The 25,735-nt window shown below is 38.6% G+C and overlaps 1 protein-coding gene across 2 annotated transcripts in view; it reads right to left on the reverse strand.

Annotated features, from left to right (window-relative positions):
- FAR2 (fatty acyl-CoA reductase 2) overlaps window positions 1–25,735 on the reverse strand; it is a 135,276-nt gene that overhangs the window by 43,272 nt on the left and 66,269 nt on the right. For both annotated transcript variants that reach the window (XM_074325862.1, XM_019737199.2), the window contains one exon: window positions 8,945–9,173. In XM_074325862.1, coding sequence (XP_074181963.1) covers window positions 8,945–9,133 — 189 coding nt within the window. In that variant the 5' untranslated portion in view covers window positions 9,134–9,173. The remainder of the gene's footprint in view (window positions 1–8,944; window positions 9,174–25,735) is intronic.

Below are 25,735 nucleotides of genomic sequence, written 5' to 3' on the forward strand. Positions count from 1 at the left end.
ATGCCGTTGAAGCCCCACCCATAAAGAACATAGCAAAATGATTTTGGATTCTGAGAGTTTATCTTATGCCTTCTCACATGTTTTATTTCATGGCATAACACTGAGAAGGTAAAGAGTTGAATAACTATTTGCCATTTATGAAAACGCACGCTGAGTTTTTCCATTTTATGGAAACGGGCTGCTGCTTTTCCATTTTATGAAACGGTTTTCTTGACAGGAGCAGGACACATTTCTGTGGTTACTGAAAGATAACAGCTGGGAGGTGATCTAAGCATTTCAAACTCATAACAAAACTATACATCTTCCTTGGGAAGTTTGGGAGTGTAGCCCTGATTTGACATTACACAGGCAAGTATTTCTCTCTCTTAATTTTTTTCAACATGAGTGACTATCCTGTTTATGGCAACAGTTACTTATAGCTCAGAGGCAAGAAATCCTAAGTAAGAAAATTCAGCAGAATGAGAAAACCAGAAAGAGAAAATTTTTTTTGGATTCAATAAACTCCTTGGGTATGACTTCTGTAGGCAGACACTAAGACTGCATTTTTATTAGCAGGAATTGGGCAAGGGCTGGGGGTGTGACATTTACATTGTGTTTTTGAAACAATGTAGAGTCCTGACCTTGGACTACAATCAGCTTGCTATGACATGACCTCACTTTGGAGGTATCCACAAGAGGTTCGGTCACCATTTCCTGGGGACCATTGAAGTTACGTAATCGTATCTGTTACAATCAGGAGAGCCTTTGATCTTCATGCAGTTTACTGAGTTTTCCTCTTCAAATATAACTCTGTTATTTAGTCCCAATAGCACACCAAAATTTGCTTAATATTTTTATTGAAGTTAAAGAAAAAAACAAAACAAAACGGTAATGTCCCTTACACTAAAGGGCAATCTTTGTGAAATATCTGGTGTCCTAAAGCAAAAGAGAGCCTGTCACATTTACCAGAATTTGACAGTGCTGAGTGAAAGCAAATCAATGGGTTGTGTAAGGTAGCTCTCAAAAAAAGAAAGACTTATTAAGAAAGGATGTAATCTGAGGACAATTCAACACAAATAAATGCATGTAAATTAAAGGGGAAAAGAAAACTATCATACCCAATGTAAAGATTCATACAAATTTACAAAATGTTAGGATTTGTCTAGTTTGTTAATAAAATATAAAGGATGAACCTAGACGTTTTGACTGCTTAGTGAGGACCATTTCTATAGGACCATAAGGCAGTATAGTATAGTAGCATGGTTATCAAACTCTGCCATATAGAAAGTTGTTTACAAAAACAAAAAATAAAACCCAAATGTCCTGACTGTGGAAATCCTGACTCAGTAGTATTGAGTTGAAGCTGCGCATCTGTACTTTGTACAAGCTCTCTAGTGAGTCGGATACACACAGACTGAAAACCATTGGTGAATTGGGAAGCTCTCAGGCAGGCTCTTTGGAGTCAGAAAGGTAAGAGTTTGAATCCACGTTCTACCATTTACTAGCTGGGTAACTGGGGCAAGTTACTCATCTCTTGGGGCCTCAGTGCCTCTGTTTGCATATTTATCTAAAATGCTAATCACGTGACTATCTCATTCTGTGAGCTCAGAGCACTAATGATTCTGCAGATATTCTATTCTTAAAAATAATTTTGCATTTAACAAAATTTTAGTTCATTTTACATAAGGATCTGTAATAAATGCTAGAGGTGACAGAATGTTCAGTTCTTCATCTTGTCAATGCTTTCTTCCCACACCAAAGGCCAGTTTCAGAGTTCTGCGAGCATAAGCACCTTGGTTAGAAGCAGCAATATCCTAGGTGAGGCAATGCAGGGCAGTGGGGAAAAGCACCGGCTTTGGGGATTAGAGAACTGCATTGAAATTGTGCTTTGTCACTTCCTTGGCTAGGTATCAACGTTTTTGGATGCATTTCTCAATTGTGAGGTAGCAATAAGGCATAGCACAGTTTTGTAAGGATTAAATAGGGTAGTGAAAGTCAAATGCCTAGCATGTGCCTGCCACTCAGTAGGTTCCTAACACCAGAAAAAAACCCTTTCTGCTGCTACAATACTCTACTTTCAAAAGCTGCTAATCAGACAGCTAGGTGTGTATGTGTATGTGTTTGTATGTGTTGGGTCATCCCAAGGTTTCTGATTATACTGTGTGATCCAGACACTGAAAACTGAATGTGTACCAGAGTCATGTTGAATCCTGTGGCTTGGTGAAGTTTTGAGTGAAATCAGTAAAGGCAATTTGAAGCTTTAACAAACAAACAAACAAACAAACAAACAAACAAACACCGATGTGATTGGAAGCAATTTAAAAAGAAGGAAAGAAATTGGATAAGTGAAATCATGCCAGTGATTGAATTATCTAGTGAATGGTATTGTCAAAGAAAAATAAGAGATTGAGAAAATAAATTGTCTCTGTTTCTGTGACTTTTAGTAAATCCCCAGAACTAAATCAATTTTCCTTTTCTTTTTCTTTTTTTCTTCCTTCTTTCCTTCCTTCTTTCTCCCTCCCTCCCTCCCTCCCTCCCTCCCTCCCTCCCTCCCTCCCTCCCTCCCTCCCTCCCTCCCCTCCTCTCCCCTTCTTTCCCTTTTTCTTGAAAGAAACAAAATGGCCCATAGGGGAGAGGTTGAACATGTTTCAACTAATCTGACTTGAGTAACTGTCAAACTAAAACCCAGTATGTTTGTTAATCATGGGAAATTTGAATTCTTGGCAAAATTATATTTTCACTAATTGTGCCAGGTATATAGAAGCCTCTTGCTTTTTGTGGGATAGTTTCTTAGGAAAAATGAGAAATAGTAATGGAACAAAACTGGCTTTGGGGATTTAAAATACAAACTTCTGTTTCCAGTTGCCTCTGCTTTATATAGAGATTTAACAGAATCATTGATGTTAATCGGAAATTCATTTTTAGATGTTGGGGACACAGGGTAGCACAGACCAATGCTTTTTCTTTTCTTTCTTTTTTTCTTATAAAGGAGTCTACAAATTAACAAGGAACTTTTATGTAAAATGAAATTAATATTTCTGTTGTGTGTTTTTTAATACTCAACAAGATCAGATAGTTGGCCTTTTCTTTGCAGGTGTTATTTGGTTCAGAGTTATTTTATTTTTGGTTCCAAGTTAATTTGTTTAAATGTATTATTTTTCCTCTTAAGGATTAATTTATCTAACGTCTTCTAGAAACTACCAAACAGTGACAGTCTTACAAAAGGATTCAATAAACTATTTCATAAAATGTTACTATCTTCTATTGTCTTAAACCAAATCAATTCTGTGAATTGAGGGTCCAGGGTTCCTGCATGTTTCATTACAGAAAACTCTCCAGGGTATTTCAAGGTTGATTGATCTCAGGGCCAACTAAGGGCTTATTGAGTAATTCACATTTCCCCAGAAATGTTGACTTGAAATATCCAGTTCAACCTGCCAAGCTCTGCCTTTGTTTATAAATCCACTTTATGGGACATCATACAGGATAGGCCCTTGTTGGAAATCATGAATTGTGCCTGGTCTTCTCAGAGGATGAATTCTAAACCCAGCACAACATTTTTATAACACTTTTCTTATCTGATTACTATAGCTTAATAGGAAAAGCCCAACCAGTTTTGGTACTCTCTCCATAAACAATTTTTTAGATTCTGACCTCACAATCATTCTTTTTTTAAAAAAAATTTATTGGGGTGACATTGGTTAATAAAATTATACAGGTTCCAAGTGTACAATTCTATAATATATCTTTTGTATATTGCATTGTGTGTTCACCATTCAAAGTCAAATCTCCTTCATCACCATATAGTTGTCCCATCTTTACCCTCTTCTATCTCCGCTTCTCCCCTCTTACCCTCTGGTAACCACTAAACTATTTTGTGTCTATGAGTTTTTGTTTGTTGGCTTATTTGTCTTGTTTGGTTGTTGGTTTCAATTTTATATCCCGCATATGAGTAAAATCATATGGTTGTTGACTTTTTCTGCCTGACTTATTTTGCTTAGAATGATCATCTCAAGATCCATCCAAGTTGTTGCTAACGGCAATATTTAATCTTTTTTATGGTTGTGCAATATTCCATTGTATGATTATACATGTACCACATCTTCTTTATTCAATCATCCATTGAAGGACACTTTGGTTGTTCCCATGTCTTGGCCACTGTGAATAATGCTACAATGAACATAGGTATACATATATCTTTACAGAGAAATATTTTAGGATTTTTTTTTTTTTTTGGTGGATACCCAGAAGAGGGATCGTTGGGTCATATGGTAATTCTATTTTTAATTTTTTGAGGAACCTCCATACTGTTTTCCATAGTGGCTGTACCAATTTACATTCCCACCAGCAGTGTATGAGGATTCGTTTTTCCCCACAACCTCTCCAACACTTGTTATTTTTCTTGTTGATAATAGTCATTCCAAAAGGTGTGAGGTGGTATCTCATTGTGGTTTTGATTTGCATTTCCCTAATAGCTGTTGGCCATTTGTTTATTTTCTTGAGGAAAGTGTCTTTTCAGGTCCTCTGCCCACTTTTTAACTGGAGTCTTTGTTTTTCTTTTGTTGTTGAGGTGTATAAATTCTTTATATATTTTGGATATTAGCTCCTTATCAGAGGTGTTGTTTGCAAATATCTTCTTCCATTCAGTTGGCTGTGTTTTTGTTTTGTTAACGGTTTCTTTTGCTATGCAGAAGCTTTATAGATTGCTATAGTCCCATTCATTTATTTTTGCTTTTACTTTCCTTGCTTTTGAGGTCAAATTAAAAAAACCAAAAAAAAAACAAAAAAAACCCTCTCTAAGACCAAGGCCCATTAGGTTATTACTATGTTTTCTTCTATGTAATTTATTGTTTCCGGTCTTATATTTAGGTTTTTGATCCATTTTGAGTTAATTTTTGTACATGTGGTACATATATACTCATACAGCAGTCTAGTCTCATTCTTTTGCATGTGGCTTTCCAATTTTCCCAGCACCACTTATTGAAGAGGCTTTCTTTTCTCCATTGTATGTTTTTGTCTCCTTTGTCGAAAATTATTTGCCCACATATATGTGGGTTTATTTCTGTGTTATCATTTCTGTTCCATTGGTCTCTGTGTCTTTTTTTCTTGCCAATACCATGCTGTTTTGATTATTGTTGCTTTGTAGTACAATTTGAAGTCTGGGGGAGTGATACCTCTGGCCTTGTTCTTTATTTCTCAGGATTGTTTTGACCATAAGGGGTCTTTTGTGATTCCATACAAATCTGATGATTTTTTTTGCTCTATTTCTTTTAAAAAATGCCATTAGGAATTTGATGGGGATTGCATTAAATCTTTATACTGCTTTGGGGTAAATGGTCATTTTAACTATGTTGATTCTCCCAATCCATAGACATAGAATATCTTTCCATTTCTTTGTGTCTTCTTCAATTTCTTTTAATAATATCTTGTAGTTTTAAGTGTATAGGTCCTTCACATCCTTTGTTAAGTTTATGCCTAGGTATTTTATTCTTTTTGTTGCAATTAGAGAAAGAATTGTTTGTTTGTTTTTCATTTCTATTTCTGAAATTTCATTGTTAGTATATAGGAATGCATGGATTTTTGTACATTGATTTTGTATCCTGCAACTTTACTGTATTTGCTTATTATTTCTAGTAGTTTAGGGTTTTTTTATATAAAGAATTATGTCATCTGCAAAAAGTGACAATTTGACTTCTTCATTCCCAATTTGGATGCCTTTTATTTCTTTCTCTTGCCTGATTGCTCTGGCAAGGACTTCCACTATTATGATGAACAACAGCTGTGAGAGGGAGTAATTCCTGTCTTGTTTCTGATCTTAGAGGAAAAGCTTTCAGTTTTCATCACTGAATCTGATATTAGCTGAGGGTTTGTCATATATGGCCTTTATTATGTTGAGGTACTTTCCTTCTATACCCATTTTATTAAGTGTTTTAATCATAAATTGTATCTTTTCAAATGCTTTTTCTGCATCTATTAATATGATCATATGATTTTTATCCTTTATTTTGTTTATGTGATCTATCACACTGATTGATTTGCATATGTTGAACCATCCTTGAGCCATTTTTTTCATAATGTATAATCTTTTCAATGTATTGTTGTCTTCTGCTAATATTTTGCTTAGAATTTTTGCATCTGTATTCATCAGAAATATTGGTCTGTATTTTTCTTTTCTTGTGTTATCCTTACCAGGTTTTGGTATTTGGGTAATGCTGCCCTCGCAAAATGAGTTAGGATGTATTGCCTCTTCTTCAGTTTTCTGGGAGAATTTGAGAAGGATGGCATTAAATCATTTTTGAATGTTTGGTAGAATTCACTAGTGATGCCATTTGGTACTGGACTTTTGCTTTTGGGGAGGTTTTGGATGATTGTTTCAATTTCATTACTGTTGATCGGTCTATTTAGATTTTCTAGTTCTTCATGATTCTGTTTACAAAGGTTACATATTTCCATGAACTTGTCCATTTCTTCTAGGTTATTGAATTTGGTGGCATATAGTCCTTCATAGTATTATTGTATGATCCTCTGTATTTCTGTGGTATCCATTTTCTTCTCTTCTTTCATTTCTGATTCTGCTTATTTTCACCTTTTCTCTTTTTTTCCTTAGTGATTTTAGCCAGGGGTTTGCCAATTTTATTCGCCTTTTCAAAGAACCAGTTTTTTGTTGCATTAATTTTTTCTATTGTCTTTTTGTTTTCTATTTCATTTAGCTCTGCTGTAATTTTTATTATTTCCTTCCTTCTGCTGACTTTGGGCTTCATTTGTTATTCTTTTTCTAGTTCTTTAATATGGAATGTTAGGTTGTTTTTTGGGGATTTTTCTTGTTTCTTGAGATAGGCCTGTAATGATATAACCTTCCCTGTGGAACATTTAGATTGGTTCCAGTTTTTGCTACTATAATACTATAATAAATATATTTGTACAGTGGTTGTATGTGTCTCTGCTTGTTTACTTAGAGTGCTACCTTAATTATGTTTGAGAGAAAGTCCTCAAGAATCTGTAATCAATTCATATCCCTTTCCTTTCATTGATATATTCCTTTAAATGCTCTGAAAATTCTTAAGAAACTTAGTCATATGTGATGAAACGAATCCTCCCTTCTGATTCTTGAGTCCCAGTTTATGTGGCTAATGGATTAAAAAAATCCTTCTTTCCAAAGCATTTCCAACTCAATTGTCTCCCTCTGTAAGCATGGGACCAGGAAGTGAGAGGTAGTAGCTATGCAAACCATGAAAAAGAAAGGAATGAAGCACATACATGAATTTTGGTAGGTAGAACAGATATTCTCTTGACTATATTTCCTGAAGACACAGTGGGAATCAAAGGCAAAGTGGTAACACTTTTACTTACTATGTTTTAAAGAAAAATATCCAAGCCTCGCATACCTGATATTATTCATCTACCTTTAAGAACACTATATTAATTAAGGTTGGTTAGAAATCTGCAAACTGGCTACAAAGCTAAAGAGCCATGTCTACTAGGTGAGGAATACAAAGTCCATTAGGGGTATAGCACTGAGCACAGCTGTCTGAAGAGGGGCCTGAGAGTTTCTTCTAGATTTCAATTTTATGCCACATCAGCCTCTGGGTCTTATTCTTAAGAACTATTAGTTATGATGCAGGCAGTAGAGGAGTAGGAATAAGCATGTTGGCCCTGGAGCCAGACTTGGGGGTCTGAAGTTTGACTCTCCTGTTCACTAGCTGGGTGACCTTTGGTAAGTTAACACTTTAGATCTCAGTTTTGCCATCTATAAAATGAGGTTATCAATAGCTCTTACTTCCCAAGGTTGTTATGAAAATCAGAGGTAAGGCATGAAAAACCCTTTGAATACTGTCTGCCATGTAGTAAGTGCCCAGTAACTGTCAGTTATGATGGTCTGTCCACTGCTGAGTCAGGCTATGAGCTAGGGCTTTTCTGATGCTCTTGACGATGGTTTGTACCCAAATCTCATCCTGATGCCAGCAGATGAATGTGGTCATGAGGGTTCCTGGGCATCTATAATGTGCTGGGCTATCAGATACACATTAGATGTTGGTATTCCTACACACTGGAAAAGAGACTTTGTAAATAAAAATACCTTAGTTAAATTGTCTTTTTACCAACCTTAAGTGACCCTGTATATTCGAAAGAAAACTATGAACGAGATACGTGCGTTTCTTCCTTTTCTTTTAATTTCTAAAGCAATCCTGGAAAGTCATCATCATTGTTTCTATTTTAAATACTGCACACTGGGGCTGAAGAGGTGAAGTGATAACAAATTGATAAGCCAGAATTTGAGCCAATGTATGTTTGAGACCAAAGCCTATACTGCTTTCAAATTTATAAATTAAAACATGAGAGAACAGGCATAATACTATTTTGGAGGAATGAGAGAGTTTGATACACAAATGCTCATTCACACATAGAATATTTCACTTCAATGTTTTTTCCTTAGAAGAACTTATGGTATAATAGAAATACAATGGGGGTAATAGAAATATCAATTTACCACAGATAAAGTTTTAACAGTTAAACCTTGTGGAGTTTAAACAATTGAAAATGTTACTGCATGGCTACTTAGTAATCGTATCTGTCCCATATATAACATAACATAATATAATATGATATGATGTGATGTGATGTGATGTGATGTGATATAATGTAATGTAATATAATATAGAATATCCAAAAAGTGGGGGGAAGACTGTCTTAAATTTAGAAGAAAATTAGGGAAGAGTTCAGATGAACTTGTCAAGCCTGGAGAGGCCACCCTGGGAGTTTTAGCATTTTGATTCTTACTCAGTAATTTCCAGAACATAGATGATGTGTTCACCTGCCCTGGACAGAGCCTAAGCACTCTTTTCTCTCTTTATTTCCACCAACAGTTGTTTGCTGTCTTGTTTGCAGTTGTTTGCAGGATAGTTGAGGCTATAAGGGAACAACATAGTGAGTCACTTTGCCTTAAGGTTCTTTCCATAAGTCATACCTTACTATTTAGGATTTGGAAAACTCTCTGCTGCAGTGTCTGGCCAGACTTGGGCCTCACAAGGATGTAAATGACTTTCAGGTCAGGGCTGGTACGAAATAGCTTCTCCATCAACACTTTGCCCAAGAATCCTGTGGCCCCAGTAATGAGAATGGACTTGCCACTATAGAAAGCTGCAATCATGGACATGATTCTTCCCGTTGTCTTTTAGGGCTCCAGAAAGAGATTCCTGAAAAGGAAGAGAAATAACAAAAGATTACATTCTTTGAAGTTCTAAGATGCAATCATTTACAGTGTTTCTGGTGCTTGCAGAGTTTTGAATGTGGGAAAAATTCAGAGAGAGTGATACCTAGCATCATGGTTTATTGGCAATGATTTACTTCAATCAATATTTATTTAGCACACTATACGCGCCAGATTTTATGCCAGGATCTGTGGGCCAGAAATGAGTAAAACATGGTTCCTGCTCACAAGGAATAGCTTGGAGTCTAATGAAGGTGACAAACACATAAAGAGATCACTACATATACACATACAATATGGGAAGTGCTAAAACAAAGGGGGCACAGAGGAGAGGTGCACAGCAGGATCTGGACATTTCGGGAAGGCCTGTACAGATGGTGACATCTGAGGTGAAACTTGAAGGCAGAGAAGGGCTGTGGTAAGGGTGTTTCAGGCTAAATAAAGAGGAAGAACAAAGGTCTGAGTTGTGGTGTAGCACCTCTATTGGGGAAATGAAAGCAATTCAGGGTTACAAGAATGTAAATAAGGCTAGGAGTGGCCCTATAACCTGTGAAACCAAAGCTTAGAATAGCTTTCCATTTTTTTGAAATTATGATTGTGGGGACAGAGCCCCAGAGTGCAGTTTCCAGGCTCTCGGCCTCACGTGGAAAGGTGCTGGCTCAGGTAGTAAATGGCCATCAACTGTGATTGGACGGCCATCAGCTGTGGCTAGTTGGCTGTCAGCTGTAACCAATGAGCCATTGGCCACTAATACAACTGCTGTGGCTACGCTAGCAGAAAATGGGGGCTAGCAAGAAGATGGTGGCTGAGCCTGCAAGCGGCACAGTGAGGGTTGAGAATTGTGTGGCTCCTGCTTCCTGTGTCTCCAACCCAGCCGCCAGCGATAATATAGTGGCATGACTCCCGTATCTATGGCTCCGTGGGTGTTCCTTTTTGGCCTCACCCTATCCTGCGTTCCTGTGCGGGGAGCGGGAGCAGAGACCCCGCCTGTCACCCCACACAACAATGATGTATTTAGTATTTCAGTTACAGTTTTATTTAGAGACAGTACTGGAGCAAATAACTTTTAGTTTCACTTGACCTCACTGGCCCTAGACTACCTAGTCATTTCTTATTAATTATGTTTTTCTCTTCCTTGAGCTGAAAATGGGTCGGGTGCCATCCTTTCCTTCATAGGATGCTGATGGGGTTGAAACATTGCAAATGACAAAGGGTGGAGAAGGTTGAATGGAGAAGCCACAACCCAGAAGCCTGTTAAGTCCTGAAATAGCACCAGGTGCAATAGTGCGCCGTTCACTGAGGCCCTATTCCAAGGAGAATAGGTGAAGCGCTCGTGGGAAGCCAGCTGCAGCGCTTCGATGCCATGGCCCCTGACAAAAAGCACGACAGGCTGTAGAAATGCAACATGAAACGTTTTGTCTTTAGGCCCCAGGTTAAAGACTGTTGATTGGAAGCAGCCGCTGAGAGGTCTGAACGAAACAGTGCTGGTGGTGCAGGAGCCGACTTTCCTTTCTGTCCACTGACTGTTCTGACTACAGCGAGTCCTGGGCTCTCTGCCCGGGAAGGATTTGGGTGTATGTTACACATACACAGCTCCTGGGACCAACCCTGATATCAGGGTTTATAAAGAAGAAGGAAAACAAGTCAAAGAGTCAACACCCTCCTGCCTCTTGAACTCCAGACACGATCAATCTGCCAGTAACTCCTTAAGGAACAATGCCTTTCCATAGTCGTAATGGACATGGTATAATCTGTAGTCATAATTGATATTCTGAGGATTTGGGGGTTATGTTCTTGGGCAGAACTCTGCCTTTGGAAGATTCATTCATTCATGAATTGACTCAACCTATAATTTTGGGCACCTGCCTTGCCAGGCTCTGTGCTAAATCTAAAGGTAAACAGATAAATAAGGCAAACAGATCCTTGCTATCCCTCTAGCAGAGGAAGCCAGTGATACAAAGATAAGTAAATAAATAAGCAAGATAATTACAGATTGTTAAAAATGTAAATATAACAGGAATCAAGGATAAATCATCAACACTACTCACTTTAGGACACCTGGATTTCAAAGCACATTAGTTATATTCCTTGAACTACTATGTAAGCCCCTTTTATTGAGGGCTGATGTGAGAAATATTATTTTGAAGACCACATCTGAACTTTGTGCAAACAACAATTAATGCTAATTTTTGTCATGTTACATAATGTTCCCAAAGAACGGAATTTTCCTGCTCTGTCCTCAGTCCAAATGCTTCTCAAACACAACAAACACTATGGTGGAGTACATTGAGTGCTCTGAGGAGGAAAGAAAACATAAACCAGTGTCTTCTGGCACTCATCACCCGATCATGAAGACCAGGTGGCAGAGGAGTCGTGCCATGACTCTAATCAAGGCACGCGATACTGAAAAACGTCAAAGAGAATTCCTCATCCTCAGATCACAGCTGCATTGGAAATATTTTGTGTGTTTCTTGCTTCTACTTTCAAGATAAGGCTTGGTTGTAGACCCCTGCAACCCATCTGTATGTTATAGCTTTGCAAGGTCCAAGAGTTTTTTAACTGCTGATATACTTCATTAAATAATTAATTATTTTAAAATTAAAATATTTTTATAGTCAGTAATAGAGGATATGCAACTCCAGAAGGAGGAATATGTTCAGAACAGCTGACCAGGTCATGGCTTGCCTTTCATATCTTCTCAAATTACCAGTGCAGAGAGCAAAGAACAATTTCCTCTCCTTCATGCTCATAAGAAGCGTAACTCTCTTTGCCCATCACCAGAATCATCCTGTATAATGCAAGATATCTGATGCTTGAATGAAAAAGTAAGAGACCTCTGAGGGTCATCCAGCGTATTTTTATGGAATGTAAACAATGTGCCACTTACTGGGTAGATGCCGGGAGTGGCAGTGAACAGGCTGTATGTAGCTTAGATTCTTCCTTTCTATTCTGGAGAATTTTTTCTCCTTAAGATCACCAGTTTTCCCATGGTTGTTAGTGAAAATAGAGAGTTTTTTACTCTCCACTTGACAGTAAAATGAGGCTATTCTCATTTCTAAAGAACAGATGTTACAATACTGAGTCACAATAGTTGTGCCAAGTGATACATTTTTTGCAGTTTGCAGCATATGGGGATTTTATTGTTTGGGTAGTTCCTCTAGGGGAAAAAAAAATAAGATGAAAACATCTAAGGTAGACAAGTTTATCCAAATTTCTTGGTAGTCCTTAAGAGAAAAACATTTTTTTTAAAAGAAACAAGGTGCTTTGCCTCTCAGGAATCTTACTCTTGACCAAGGTCTTGGTCTTGGAATTATTAACGTTTTGGGACAGATAAATTTGTGGTGGTGGGGGGGGGCACTGTTCAGTGCAATAGAGAGTGTTTAGCAGCATCCGTGGCCTCCACTCACAATGTGGTAATAACGTCCCTCTTTCCCCTTGCCAGATATTACAATCCACAACGTCTCTAGATGTTGCTAAATGTGCTCTGGGGGAAAACTTGTCCCCTTCAGAGAACCATTGCTCTAGGACCTTCTTAATTTCTCATTTTATAATATTCAGCACATTCTATTAAAAAGTGAAGCTTCAAAGATGAGATGTCTGATTGTGAAGCTAAGTATAAATATGATCCACGGCCATACAATATTTTGTCTATATTGAATCATTCATAACTAATTACAGTTACCCCAGTAAATTATACATGTGGCAAATCTTGATAGTATTCCAAGTAGAGATAAAGGAAGATTTCTCCAGAGAAAAGTTTTTCACTTTTTATTTAACCAATTTTTTTTTCCGTCTCTGTGCTATAAGTTAGACTACTAACCCCACCTTTCGTTTAGATTGAGCCTCTCAATTTTATTCATCTAAACTTATTATGAGCAAACTTAAGAAAGACTGGCAATTGGACCAGCATGAGATCAGCTGAAAAATTATTATTGGTTGCTGTATATCAATAATTCTATGGATAATCAAATCAATCTCATCTATACGTAATTCTTTTGCCTTTTTTGAAAATTCAAAGTATGTTGTGTGTTAAGAGATATCTCACGTAGACAATGGAGTTTTGCTTGGCAACGTCCACAGTAATATGGGCAGGTAAATTGAAAAAAATCAATGGTGTTTTATAAAATTCAGTAAGTGGAAGTTGTTCTGCTTCATTAAAATTAAACACTAGAATTCTTTCAATAAGTATGATGAATTAAGATAACGTATTTACAAAATAATATTCAATGAAAAAAAGGAGAATGCAAACTTGTAAAACATCATAATGTCCATTACAAGTCCCTGTGGAAGATTAGAGGCAAATGAAATAAATGACAGTAGTTTTAAAACACTGACACGGAATTAAAGGTAAAACGTCTTCCTTCATGGCAGTAATTTCTTTCCACTTTAAAAGGTAATTTAATAATACATAGTTTAAAAAACAATTTCTTAGAAAGCAATGATAACTGGTACGTTTATAGTCACTTCTTTTGCTGTGGGTACTAGAAACATAAAGAAATTTGCAAAACAAACTTCCTTATTTTTAAAAGTGTGGCTCAGCTGACTTTACACATGTTTTAGACTAAATTGTGTTCCCTCCAAATTGATATGTCAAAGCTCTAACCCCTAATGTGATGGTACTTGGCAATAAGGCCTTTGGAAAGTGATTCAGGTTAAATGAGGTCATAAGGGTGAGGCCCTAAGATAATAGGACTAGTGTCCTAATAAGAAGAGGAACAGTCTCTCCTTGAACAGACGCCAAGGAAAGGTCATGTGAGGACACAGTGAGAAGGCAGTTCTCTATAAGCCAAGAGCACTCTCACCAGAAACTGAATTTGCTGGCACCTTGATCATGGACTTCCAGCCTCCAGAACTGTGAGAAATAAATGTCTGTTGTTTAAGCCACCTAGTCTGTCGTACATTGTCATGGTAACTTGAGCATGCTAATACACACACAAACACACTTGAACAGAGGTATGTGTATTTTGGGATAAGTGAGTAAAACAACTCTTGACAATAATTCGTATCAACCTTTGCAATTCTGGAGTAAACCTTTTTATGAAGCAAATGTATCTGCCTCATTTTCCCCTCTGTGTGGCATAGAGGTAGGATATTGGTTCTTGGTTTTCACAGGTTTGGAAAGGTCTTTTTTCATAAAACTTGTGTATATATATATATATATAACATATTTCTTTGTCAAGTACTTAGTGGGAAAAAGTTCTTTATTTTTATTGCTTTAGTTTTCTGAGTATATCCCAAATTATACAATTCAGCAATGAACTTAGGTAACTTTCACTGTGGGCTTCTTACATAAAGTTTTTCTGAGAGAACTTTTAAGTTCTTGATGGAGGAATATAAACCCCCAGGGGTCTTGCCAGCAGCTGTTGGGCTCAGGCCTCACTAATTGGATTAGCAGTGCTCCATATTCAAGAAAAAAACAATTTGAAAAGCCCCACCTCTGGGCAATAGTTCAGCCTGGCTTTAAGAATACAAAATTTAGCAATCACCTCAACGTCTTCTTCCAAGTTTGCTTCTGCTTAGCTTATTATTAAGTCTTCAAAACAAATCCAAACAAAACAAAAACCTCCAAATTTCACAAAAATGAAAAAGGAAAAAGATATAACCTAAATTCATCATTTCATCATACTTGATTAAACAGGTGTATTGAGTGCTTACTGTGTGCTACACATTGTGTTAGGTGTGAATAATTAATGTGTAAACATTCTTGCTAAATGATGAAGAGTTTAAAAATGCATGCTATTATTATTGTTATTTGTAGATAAGTCAAATATCAGTCAACATGTGAAGAATCTGAAATGGTATCAAGAATGTTACAATCAAATGTAAATCTTGATGCTCCGTATTTCCTCTTGGTGAATTATAAATTGGTCAGGTTATAAATAAAAGAATAGTTGATCAACACAATGACAAAATGAACCATACTGAATGGATTGTAAGTCAGTACACACATTTTCATGCTTTCCTTAGAATTGAAGACTATTTTTATTTTGCAGATGACATGACATGCCGTATACTACACACCTACACAAACACACACACACACACACACACACACACACGCACGGTGCCAAAAAATGTATACACATTTTAAGAAAAAAAATGTATTAAAATATTAATATTCAAGATATATTGAAAACAAAAGATGAATACAAGTCATGTTTGACTTCTGCAATTACAAGAGGTGCTCAAAGTGGTTACCATCAGTGAAATTTCAGTTTTATCCTTTCTTAAAATTTGTATACATTTTTTTGGCACCGTGTGTCTGTATGTGTGTGTGTGTGTATACACACATACACACGAGGTCTGACAATTAAGTTCACGAACTTGTTGCAACGATGTTGCTAACCTTTCTTGATATCAAAGGGATTATTCATTATGAATTTGTACCAACTGGACAAGCAGTTAACCAAGTTCACTATTTGGAAGTGTTGAAAAGGCTGCATGAAAAAGTTTGATGACCTGAACTTTTCACCAACAATTCATGGCCCTTGCATCACGACAATGCACCAGCTCACACGGCACTGTCTGTGAGAGAATTTTTAGCCAGTAAACAAACAACTATATTGGAACACCCTCCCTAATCACCTGAGCTGGCCCCCAAGGACTTCTTTCTTTACCCAAAGATAAAGGAAATAGTGAAAGGAAGACATTTGGATGAAATTCAGGACATCAAGGGTAATATGACAACAGTTCTGATGGCCATTCCAGAAAAAGAGTTCCAAAATTGCTTTGAAGTGTGGACTAGGTGCTGGCGTTAGTGCATAGCTTCCCAAGGAGAATACTTTGAAGGTAACCATAGTGATATTCAGAAATGAGGTATGCATTTTTTCTAGGATGAGTTCGCAAACTTAATTGTCAAAATTTGTATATATATGGGGGAACCAAAAAAAATGTATGCATACTACTTGTATTCATCTTTGGTATAGGTATATACCATTGAGTATTATAGTTTTAATACTGTTTTTTCCTTTCTTAAAATGTGTATACATTTTTGGGGGCACCCTCTGTGAGTGTGTGTGTGTGTGTGTGTGTGTGTGTGTGTGTGTAGGGAGAAGGAGAGGGAGAGAGAGGGGGAGAGAGAGAGAGAGAGAGAGAGAGAGAGAGAGAGAGAGAGAGAAGAGGGGAGTGAATTTTAAGGAATTGGCTAATGAGACTGGAAGCTTGGTAAATCCAAAATCTGTAGGCTGGAGACTCAAGGAAGAGTTGCAGTTTGAGTCCAGAGGTGGTCTGTTGGCAGAACTCTTTCTTGGGGGAGGTCAGAATTTGCTCCATTAAGGCCTTCAACTAACTGGATGAGGCCCATTCATAATACAGCGGGTAATCTACTTTACTCAAAGTCCAGTGGTTTCAATGTTATCTAATCCAAATAACACCTTCACAGAAACATCTTGAATAATGTTTAACCAAATGTCTGGGCACCATGGCTCAGCCAAGGTGACACATAAAATTAACCATCATAAGTCCACCCCTCATCAATTTGGCACTCATACCCATCTCCTTAAACCATACTTAATCTCAAAATAAAGGCAATTACAAAGCCGTACTGCCTGACATGATACAACAATACCGCATACAACTGAAAACCTACAAACCTTTCTCCATGAGAGAATGCAAAGTCTTTGAGTGATGTTTATTCTTCTTCTTGATATCCCATAACTAAAATACTGTCTTTCCCTGAAAATAAGACCTAACCGGAAAATAAGCCCTAGCATGATTTTTTAGAATGACATCCCCCGAATATAAGCCCTAATGCGTTTTTTGGAGCAAAAATTAATATAAGACCCGGTCTTATTTTTGGGAAAACACGGTACTATGTTGTAAAGTTAACAATATGTAAATACTATGATATAAAATCAGTGCATTTTATGTTACACGATAAAAGGATTAGATAGTAAACATATTTGCTTTACACACACACAAATGTATTCATAACAAAATAAGGAAGAAACACTCATGACAATTACAGTCCTCATTTCTATAACTGATCACATGGTCACAGCTGGTATTTATGGCTACCTTCTTTCACTACTTATTCTGTATTCCCTTTGCCCTCAACAGGGACTTGAGTTGGTCATGGTTCTTTACCTGATGAGATGACCCAAACCTTCATTCCTGAAGGGTCTGAGCTATCAGTAGTCCTCCCTGAATGGGGTTGTAGTTTCGCACTGACCATAATCACAGGGCATGGAAACACTAAGAGATGCCCTAAGGGAGCTCCCGTATTTCAGACATACTCTTCCTGTGGAGTGGCAGTCCAATTTCCTCTTGGTAGTCAGGATCAATCACCCCAGCCAGCCTAGTATGTATCTCTCTTCCGTATCTGTTGGTTCACAGGCATCAGAAGTTCGAAGTGGCTGGGCAACAGTCTGAACTTCCAGTTCAGTGGAATCAGTGTTGTGTATCATGATGGAAGCATTCTTCCCTTTGGAACTAAGACCTCTAGCCCAGCAGAGCACAATGTTGTAGGGGCAGGAAGCAAAACATTTTGCTTTTGGGCCACTAGTGGTAATAGTAAGCAGTAACACTCTCATTTCCACCCCATCATTTCTGGATCCATGAATCATGGCTATAGGAGAAACAGCACCACATGTTGGAGGCTGATTCAGAGCATATACAGCTTTCTGGAGAACCTTGTCTCAGCCCTGTAGGGTATTGCCACCTAGCTGGCAATGTAAATGAGTCTTTAAAAGGCCATGTCACCATTCTATCAAGTCAGCAGCTTCAGGATGGCAGGGAACATGATAAGACTAGTGAATTCATGAGCATGGGCCCATCACACACTTCATTTACTATGAAGTGAGTTCCTTGGTCAGAAGCAGTGCTGTGTGGAATACCATGATGGTGGATGAGGCATTCTGGAAGCCCACACATGACAGTTTTGCAGAAGCATTGTGTGTGGGGAAGGCAAATCCATATCCTGAATATGTGACTACTCCAGTAAGAGCAAAACACTGACCCTTCCCTGATGGAAGTAGTCCAAGGTAATCAGTCTGTCACTAAGGAGCAGGTTGGTCACCCTGAGGAAGGGTTCCATGTTGGGGACTCTGTGTTTGTCTCTGCTGCTGGCAGATTGGGCACTCAGTGGTGGCTGCAGCCAAGCTGGCCTTGGGCATCAGAAGTCCCTGTTCCTGAGACTATGAATAACCTCCATCCCTGCCACCATTGCCACTTTGTTCATGAGTCCATTGGGTGATGACAGGGGTGGCTGGGGAAGGAGGCTGACTTGTATTTACGGAATAGGTCATCCTATCTACTTGATTATTGAAATCTTCCTCTGTTGATGTCATTGTTTGGTGAGCATTTATATAGGATTCAAGTATTTTTCTCACTCCACACACATCTTCCTCAGACTTCCTTGTAATCAATTTTCCAGTAATGTTCCTTCGAAGTCCCTGACCACCCATCTAAACCACTGGGCACAAGCCATGAATCAATATATAACCCACATCTGACCAGGTGCACTGCTTGAAGTTCTGGTCACTGGGGAAATTTCCCTTCACCATTATCCTTCAGGAATGTTCCAGAAAAGGGCTATAGTGCTGTAGCTGTGCACTTTGGGTGGAGCCTGCATATTGTGCAGAACCATCTGTAAGCCAGGCTTGAGATTTCTCTTCTTCTGTTAACTGAATTGTAGTGAATTACCCATGAAGTCACAGGTGCAGCCGGGGAGAGAGACGGTCATACAGCAGGAGTGGGGACCATGGGCATTTGGGCCACTTTTTCCTGTAACTTATATGAGTCTTCAGGGCTCGCTTGGGACTGATCAGACATATTTACAACTTCCACTTGATGGAGGGCTGCTGTGCATGCACCGCTTTATGGCTTGGTGGGTCCGACAACATCTACTTTACAATGGGCAGCTCAGGCTTCATGGTAAGTTGGTGCTTCAAGGTTAAGTGTTCAGTCTCTATGAAGGCCCAGTAGCTGGCTTACAGCTGTTTCTTAAAAGGAGACTATTTATCCATAGACAATGGCAGGGCTTTGCTTTAAAATTCTAAGAACTTGTGTTGTGATTCACCAATAGAAACCTGATGAAGAACCCAAAGAGCATCCCTGTCTCCCATTGCCACTTCAAGTACTATTAGGTCTGCTGGATCATGTGACACACAGCATGTTGGACCTGTGGCACTCTCCTCCTGTTCTGGGTCCCACTCAAAACTAGAAACTTTTGGTGTTACTCACTAAGTAGGCCAGAGTAACACCCAAATGAGGAATATGTTGCCTCTAAAATCCAGAGGTTCATTAGGCATCATGCCTTCAATTTTGGTTGTAGGAAAAATCTACAACCTTAGAGGCAACAATTTAGCCTTCACATTAGAGGGGATATCTTGACATGCCCCAAACCATTGGACCTCTAACATTTCAATGAGATAAAAGGCCCCTAATTTTTTGTTGGATTTATTTATCACCCTCTAGTATGCAAAAGTCTTACCAATAAGTCTAGAGTAGTTGCTACTCTTGATCAGTAGGTCCAATCAGCATAATATCATCAATGTAATGAACCAATGTAATATCTTGTGGAAGGGGAAGGTGATCAAGGTTTCTGCAAACTAAACTATGACACAGAGGTAGAGAGTTAATCGATATACCCTTGAGGTGGGACAGTGAAGGTATATTGCTCGCCTTACTAGGTGAAAGCAAACACTTTCTGATCTCTCTCTCTCTCTCTGTTTCTCTCTTTCATAAAATAAGATCACCAATATTTTATACTTTATTTTTTCCAGTTTATTGAGACACAATTGACATACATCACTGTATGAGTTTCAAGTATACAGCCAAGTTTCAATTTATGTATGAGTTTCAATTTAAGCATAAAGGCTTAAATTACCTATATTATGAAATGATTACCACAATAAGTTTAGTTAACACCTATCATCTTATATAAATACAATAAAAAGAAATGGAGAAAATAAGAAAACAAATCTCCTTGTAATGAGAACTCTTAGGATGTATTCTCTCAACAACTTTCTACAGCAGTGTTAGCTATAGTTATCATGTTGTACATTACATCACTAGTACTTATTTATCTTGTAACTGGAAGTTTGTACCTTTTGACCACCTTTCTCCAATTCCCCTTTCCCACACTCTCCACCTCTAGTAACTACAAATCTGATCTCTTTTCCTATCAGTTTTTATTGTTGTTGTTTTAGAATCCACATATAAGTGAGATCATACAGCATTTGTCTTTCTGTTACTGACTTGTTTCACTTAGCTTACTACCCTGAAGGTCTACCCATGGTTTTGCAAATGGCAAGATGGACATTGAGGTTGTTTCCATGTCTTGGCTATTATAAATAATGCTGCTATAAACAATAGGGTGCGGATATCTTTTTGAGTTGGTTCTATTGTTTCCTTTGGATATGTTCCCAGAAGTAGGACTGCTGGATCATATGGGAATTCTATTTTTAATTTTTTAAGGATCCTCCACACTTTTTTCCATAGCTGCTGTCCAGCATTTGCCAGACCAACAGCCACATACCAGGTACCTGGGAATGTGTTAATTTTCTCAGACAATGAAATGACATCTGATGTAACAGCTGTAATTGGCGTCATCACCAAGGTTAAGCTTACAACAGTCCACTGTCATTCTAAAAAAATAAACTTATCTTCTGCACAGGCTAAATAGGCCAGTTGAATGGGGATGTGGTGGGAATCATCACCCTTGAATCTTTCAAGTCCTTGATGGTGGCACTGATCCCTGAAATTCCTCCAAGAATAATGTATTTATTTTGGTTTGTTACTTTTCAATGTAGAGGCAGTTCTTGTGACTTCCACTTGGCCTTTTCCACCATAACAGCCCTCCCTCCACAGGTCAGGAAACCAATTCTGCCAGCTGCTGAGCATGTCTATTCCAAATACGCATTCCGGGATTGGGGAAAGAACCATAGAGTGGGTCTGAGGACTCACTGGGCCCACCTTGAGAAGGAACCGAGGTAAAACTTTATTGATCACCTGATCTCCATAAGCCCCAATTCTGACTGGTGGACCACAGTGATGTTTGGGGTTTCCTGGAATACATGTCAGTTCAGACCAATCGTCCAGTAGTCCCAAAAATCTCTCATTATTTCCTCGCCCCCAGTGTACAGTTACTCTGGCAAAAGGCTGTATAGCCCTCTCGGGAAGGTGGGGAGAAAGATGAAAAGTATACATTTTTAGCAACATACCAGGGTCCTTTCTCAAGGAGACAAAGTCTTTCTTTCATTCAAGAGGTACTGGCTCAAGTCTGGGAATTGATTAAGGGGTCATGCCTCTGTTTTATGATTCAAGGTAGACTTTTGTTCAGTTGACCTAGAACTTTTCTGCTTACACAGATCGAGTGAGAATTTAGTAGGCATACCATCTATTCCACTTCTGGGAACCCCACAATCAACCAGTCAATACCATAGGTCTGTCTGTACAAGTCAGTGTATTCTGGTTGTTGCTTTGATTGCTGTTTGTTACAGCAACCATGATCACTGTGACTTTGGCAATTGAGGGTCACCACTCGGACCCTGTCACCCCAGGATCCCCATTGCATTTATGTTTGCCAAATCAGTGATAGCAATTTCCACTGTTAAGTTCTGGGCTACAGAGAAGAGTGATCACAGAGCTCTTTAAGGATGCTGGGGCTCCCTTCACACATTTATTTCTGTGGCCCAGCCAAGTTCACACGTAAAATAAACCATCACAGGTATTCTATTTTCTCCTAACACATTCACCACATGCTGGATTTCTCCCACGTTTTTCTTTTTGGAACAGAATCCTTGCTTGATGGCTTGGTAGTGGAACATAAAATACTTATTGACAGGAAGGAAGTTTTATTCATTTATTTGATTTGGAATAATTCCTTTTGTTTGTTTTTCAACCAAAGTATCCAATGCTGAAGTAATTTCATTTTATCTGAATGCTTCTCTCTCTAGACTGCTTAAGTAAGAAAAAAAATCACGTGGGGTATGATACTGAGAAGAACACTAGTCTAGGAATTATAAAATCTAGACATGAACATTTCTCTGCTTCCTACTGGTCGCGTAACTGAATGTCAAATCTTGACAATTTTCAGTCTCAATTTTCTTTCTGCTAAATAATATAGTATCTATTTCACAGAATGGTTTTAGTAATCAAGTGAAGTAATGGATAAGAGAGATTGTTGCTCCAGTTGTCCTCTGACCAGAACGGAATGACGTCTCTCTTGTTTGGGATGTTACATGTGATACTATTGATGCTACCTTGACCTTGAATCCAAATACTATGCTTATTTATTAATATATTGTGGGGACAGAGCCAGGAGTGCAGTTTCCAGGCTCCTGGCCTCACATGGAAAGGTGCTGGCTCAGGTAGTAAATGGCCATGAACTGTGATTGGATGGCCATCAGCTGTGGCTAGTTGGCCGTCAGCTGTAACCAGTGAGCCACTGGCCACTAATATAACTGCCGTGGGTATGCTAGCAGAAAAAATAGGGCCTAGCAAGAAGAGGGGGGCTGAGCTTGCAAGCGGTGCAGTGAGGGTTGCGAACAGTGTGGCTCCTGCTTCCTGTGTCTCCATCCCAGCCGCCAGCGAGAATATAGTGGTATGACTTCCCTACCTATAGCTCCGTGGGTGTTCCCTTTTGGCCTCACCATATCCTGTGTTCTTGTGTGGGGAGCGGGAGCTGAGACCCCGCCGGACACCTTGCCTGACACATGGTGCAGAGAGCAGGGTACCCCGCATGACAAATGGCACAGCGAGCAGGGTCTCCCGCACGACATATATATTGCGGATACGTTTTGTCACCTTAATTAGGTAGTAAAACACCTGACGCAGCTAATGTTTTTTATACTGTATTATTCCTCACATTTGAACTAGCACACTATTATGCAATGAAAAGTGGCTCAATGTCATTCAGGGTCTCTGGTCCCCCTCCCCTCACAAGAACGCAGGATATGGTGAGGCCAAAAAGGAACAACAACGGAGCCACAGATAGGGGAGTCATACCACTATATTCTCAATGGCGGCTGGTCAAGACACAAAAGTAAACATCCACCAGTACCCCAACATGGGGTCTTTCTATACCCCACTCTCGCTGGTGGCTGGGTGAGACACAGGAAGTAGGATCCACACAATCCACAATCCATTCTTGCTAACCCCACTTGCTAGCCACAATCCGCCATCTGCTTTTCTGCCAACCAACCAACCAACCCCCTAGCATAGCCACGGCAGTTATATTAGTGGCTAATGGCTAACCAGTAACAGCTGATGGCCACCCAGCCACAGAGGATGGCCATCTGATTACAGTTGATGGTTATCTAATAACCGAGCCAGCACCTTTCCATGTGAGGCTGAGAGCCTGGAAACTGCTCTCTGGGACTCTGTCCCCACACTCAATAATAGTGTTCAATCAAGGGATGAATGAGTCAGGACTGAGGGATTGGTTCATTTAATCAATGAATAAGAAGTCAGGGGGTGGTTCACAAACCCTAGTGGGCATGTGAAGCGTTTGTTAAAAGGGTTCTTTATCATACCTCATTCTCTGAGATTCTGATTTAGAAAGCCTGAGGTAGGGCCCAGGTGCATCTCCAATTGATTCTGATCTAAGTGGTAAGAGAAATGCTGGCGCAGGGAATTTGATTGTGTTCTGATCCCAGGTCACACTTTGTACCTTAGCGTATATCTTTAACATAAGCTTGTATTGTCCCTACGGTTTGTTTTAATTTCTTAAACTGATACATAACATAATCTGCTTGCTTCAGAATTCTCATTTCCAATAATAGTAGAATGTGGATAACACAGTTGGGAAACAGCAGAGTGTGGTTTCCTTCCACCCATAACCTAAGCCTGTGCTTCTGTGGCCTCCAAGCTTACACTAAGGTTATTTTGACTGAAAGACTTTCTACCTATTTACTACGAGCATTAGCGCTCACAGGTGTCACCCATCACAACACATGCATTGGCAGAAGTGGAATGGAGACACATCTTTTCAAATAAATAACTAAAGCTTTTAAAAATTAGTTTTCTCTGTGTTCCTGCTTCCCAATACTAAAAGTTAAAACAAATGGCTATATAAAGGATTTTTAAAAGTATAGTGCAAATTTATGCATAGGAGAATAGCATACCAATGATTAATAAATATATAGTATTACTCTGGCAAAAGAGGGTTATATATCAAAGTGTCCTAATTTTTTTTTTTTATAAGCTACAGTCATTTTTTCTTCCACTCGTATGGGTTAAAGAATTTATTCAGATTCATTCAAGCAAAGCTTAGAAAAAAAGTTGAAGATTTCTGTTTCCCAGTCCGTAACACTGTATCTCAACCTTTGATTCAACCAAGGAAATTTCGTGGAAACAAAATAGTTGGAATATTTAACAACAAGGCCTGATTAAAGGAGATCGACTTCACTTCATGAACTCAGTCCACCAAAAAGACAATTGATTCATAGAATAACACTGAAAACTTGCTACAAAATCATAGTACAAATTGTTGTTTGCACCAAAAGACTACAATGTTTATATTTAAAAACACATACTTCTTTTGCAGCTATGTGGGTTACCAGAATTTGTTACTGTCAATAATTAGACACGGTATTTAAAAACTATATCCATCCAAAGAAAAAGCACAACGTTAATCACTTCATATATTGAGATTCCAGGAACTTAGTCATGGCCATGTACCAACTAATTATTCTTGAACCATGTAGGAAATTATATTTTTAAAAGGTTAATGCAGAGGTTAGTTAATTAGACCTAAATCCATATAATACGGTAAATTGGAAATCCTTATTTCCTAATGGAAGTTACCGATCATAACTTGTGCCAATAAATCAACAGTCTCTCAGGAAACATCTGAATAAATGTAAATACAGTTGACCCTTTAACGACTGTTAATGGGTTTGAACTGTGTGTGTGATTCCACCTAGACAAGGCAGATGTCGGTTTGTACTTTAGCTCTACTATTTACTAGCTATGATCTTAAGCAAGTGACTTAGCCTTCACCAGATGGTTTCCTCATTTATAAAATGGGAACAATATTATTGGGAGGATTTAATTTAAAAAAAGGCTGGACAGATCCTGGCACATTTTATAGTTGGGTCAATGAGGCTGGAAGGGAAGCGATGGGTGGTAGAACATTGGAAGGACATTTAGTTTTTTCTCTTACTTCCTACATTCTATCTTATATATTTGTGTACATGAGTTTTCTGTTGTACAGGAGCTGGAGTTCTTCAAGGCCAGAGAAACAGCCATCGTTACATGCTCCAGATATTATGATTGAATGAATAAATTCTGTCCAATCTTGTCTCTAGCTGCATTTGTGTTCAGCATCTATTTTATATCATACCCTTGAGTTCTTTGAGGGCAGGGACAGTGGATTCAATTTTTATACCTAGTGCCTGGTAAACTCTAGGTGCTCAATCAATGTTATTTAAGTGAATGAATAAACGGACAAACACATGGATAAATGGATGTTTGGAGGATGAAGTGCACACTAGTAATGGCTGAGTGCTAAGCCAGGTCTCTTGTCTTTGAAATCCTGGTCTCCAGGGACTCTGCCATACAAAATGCAAGAGGCTCTGCCTGTCACAATGAGATGTACAGTCC

This window comes from Rhinolophus sinicus, linkage group LG02 (genome assembly GCF_036562045.2).
Source record: "Rhinolophus sinicus isolate RSC01 linkage group LG02, ASM3656204v1, whole genome shotgun sequence".
Lineage (NCBI taxonomy): Eukaryota > Metazoa > Chordata > Mammalia > Chiroptera > Rhinolophidae > Rhinolophus > Rhinolophus sinicus.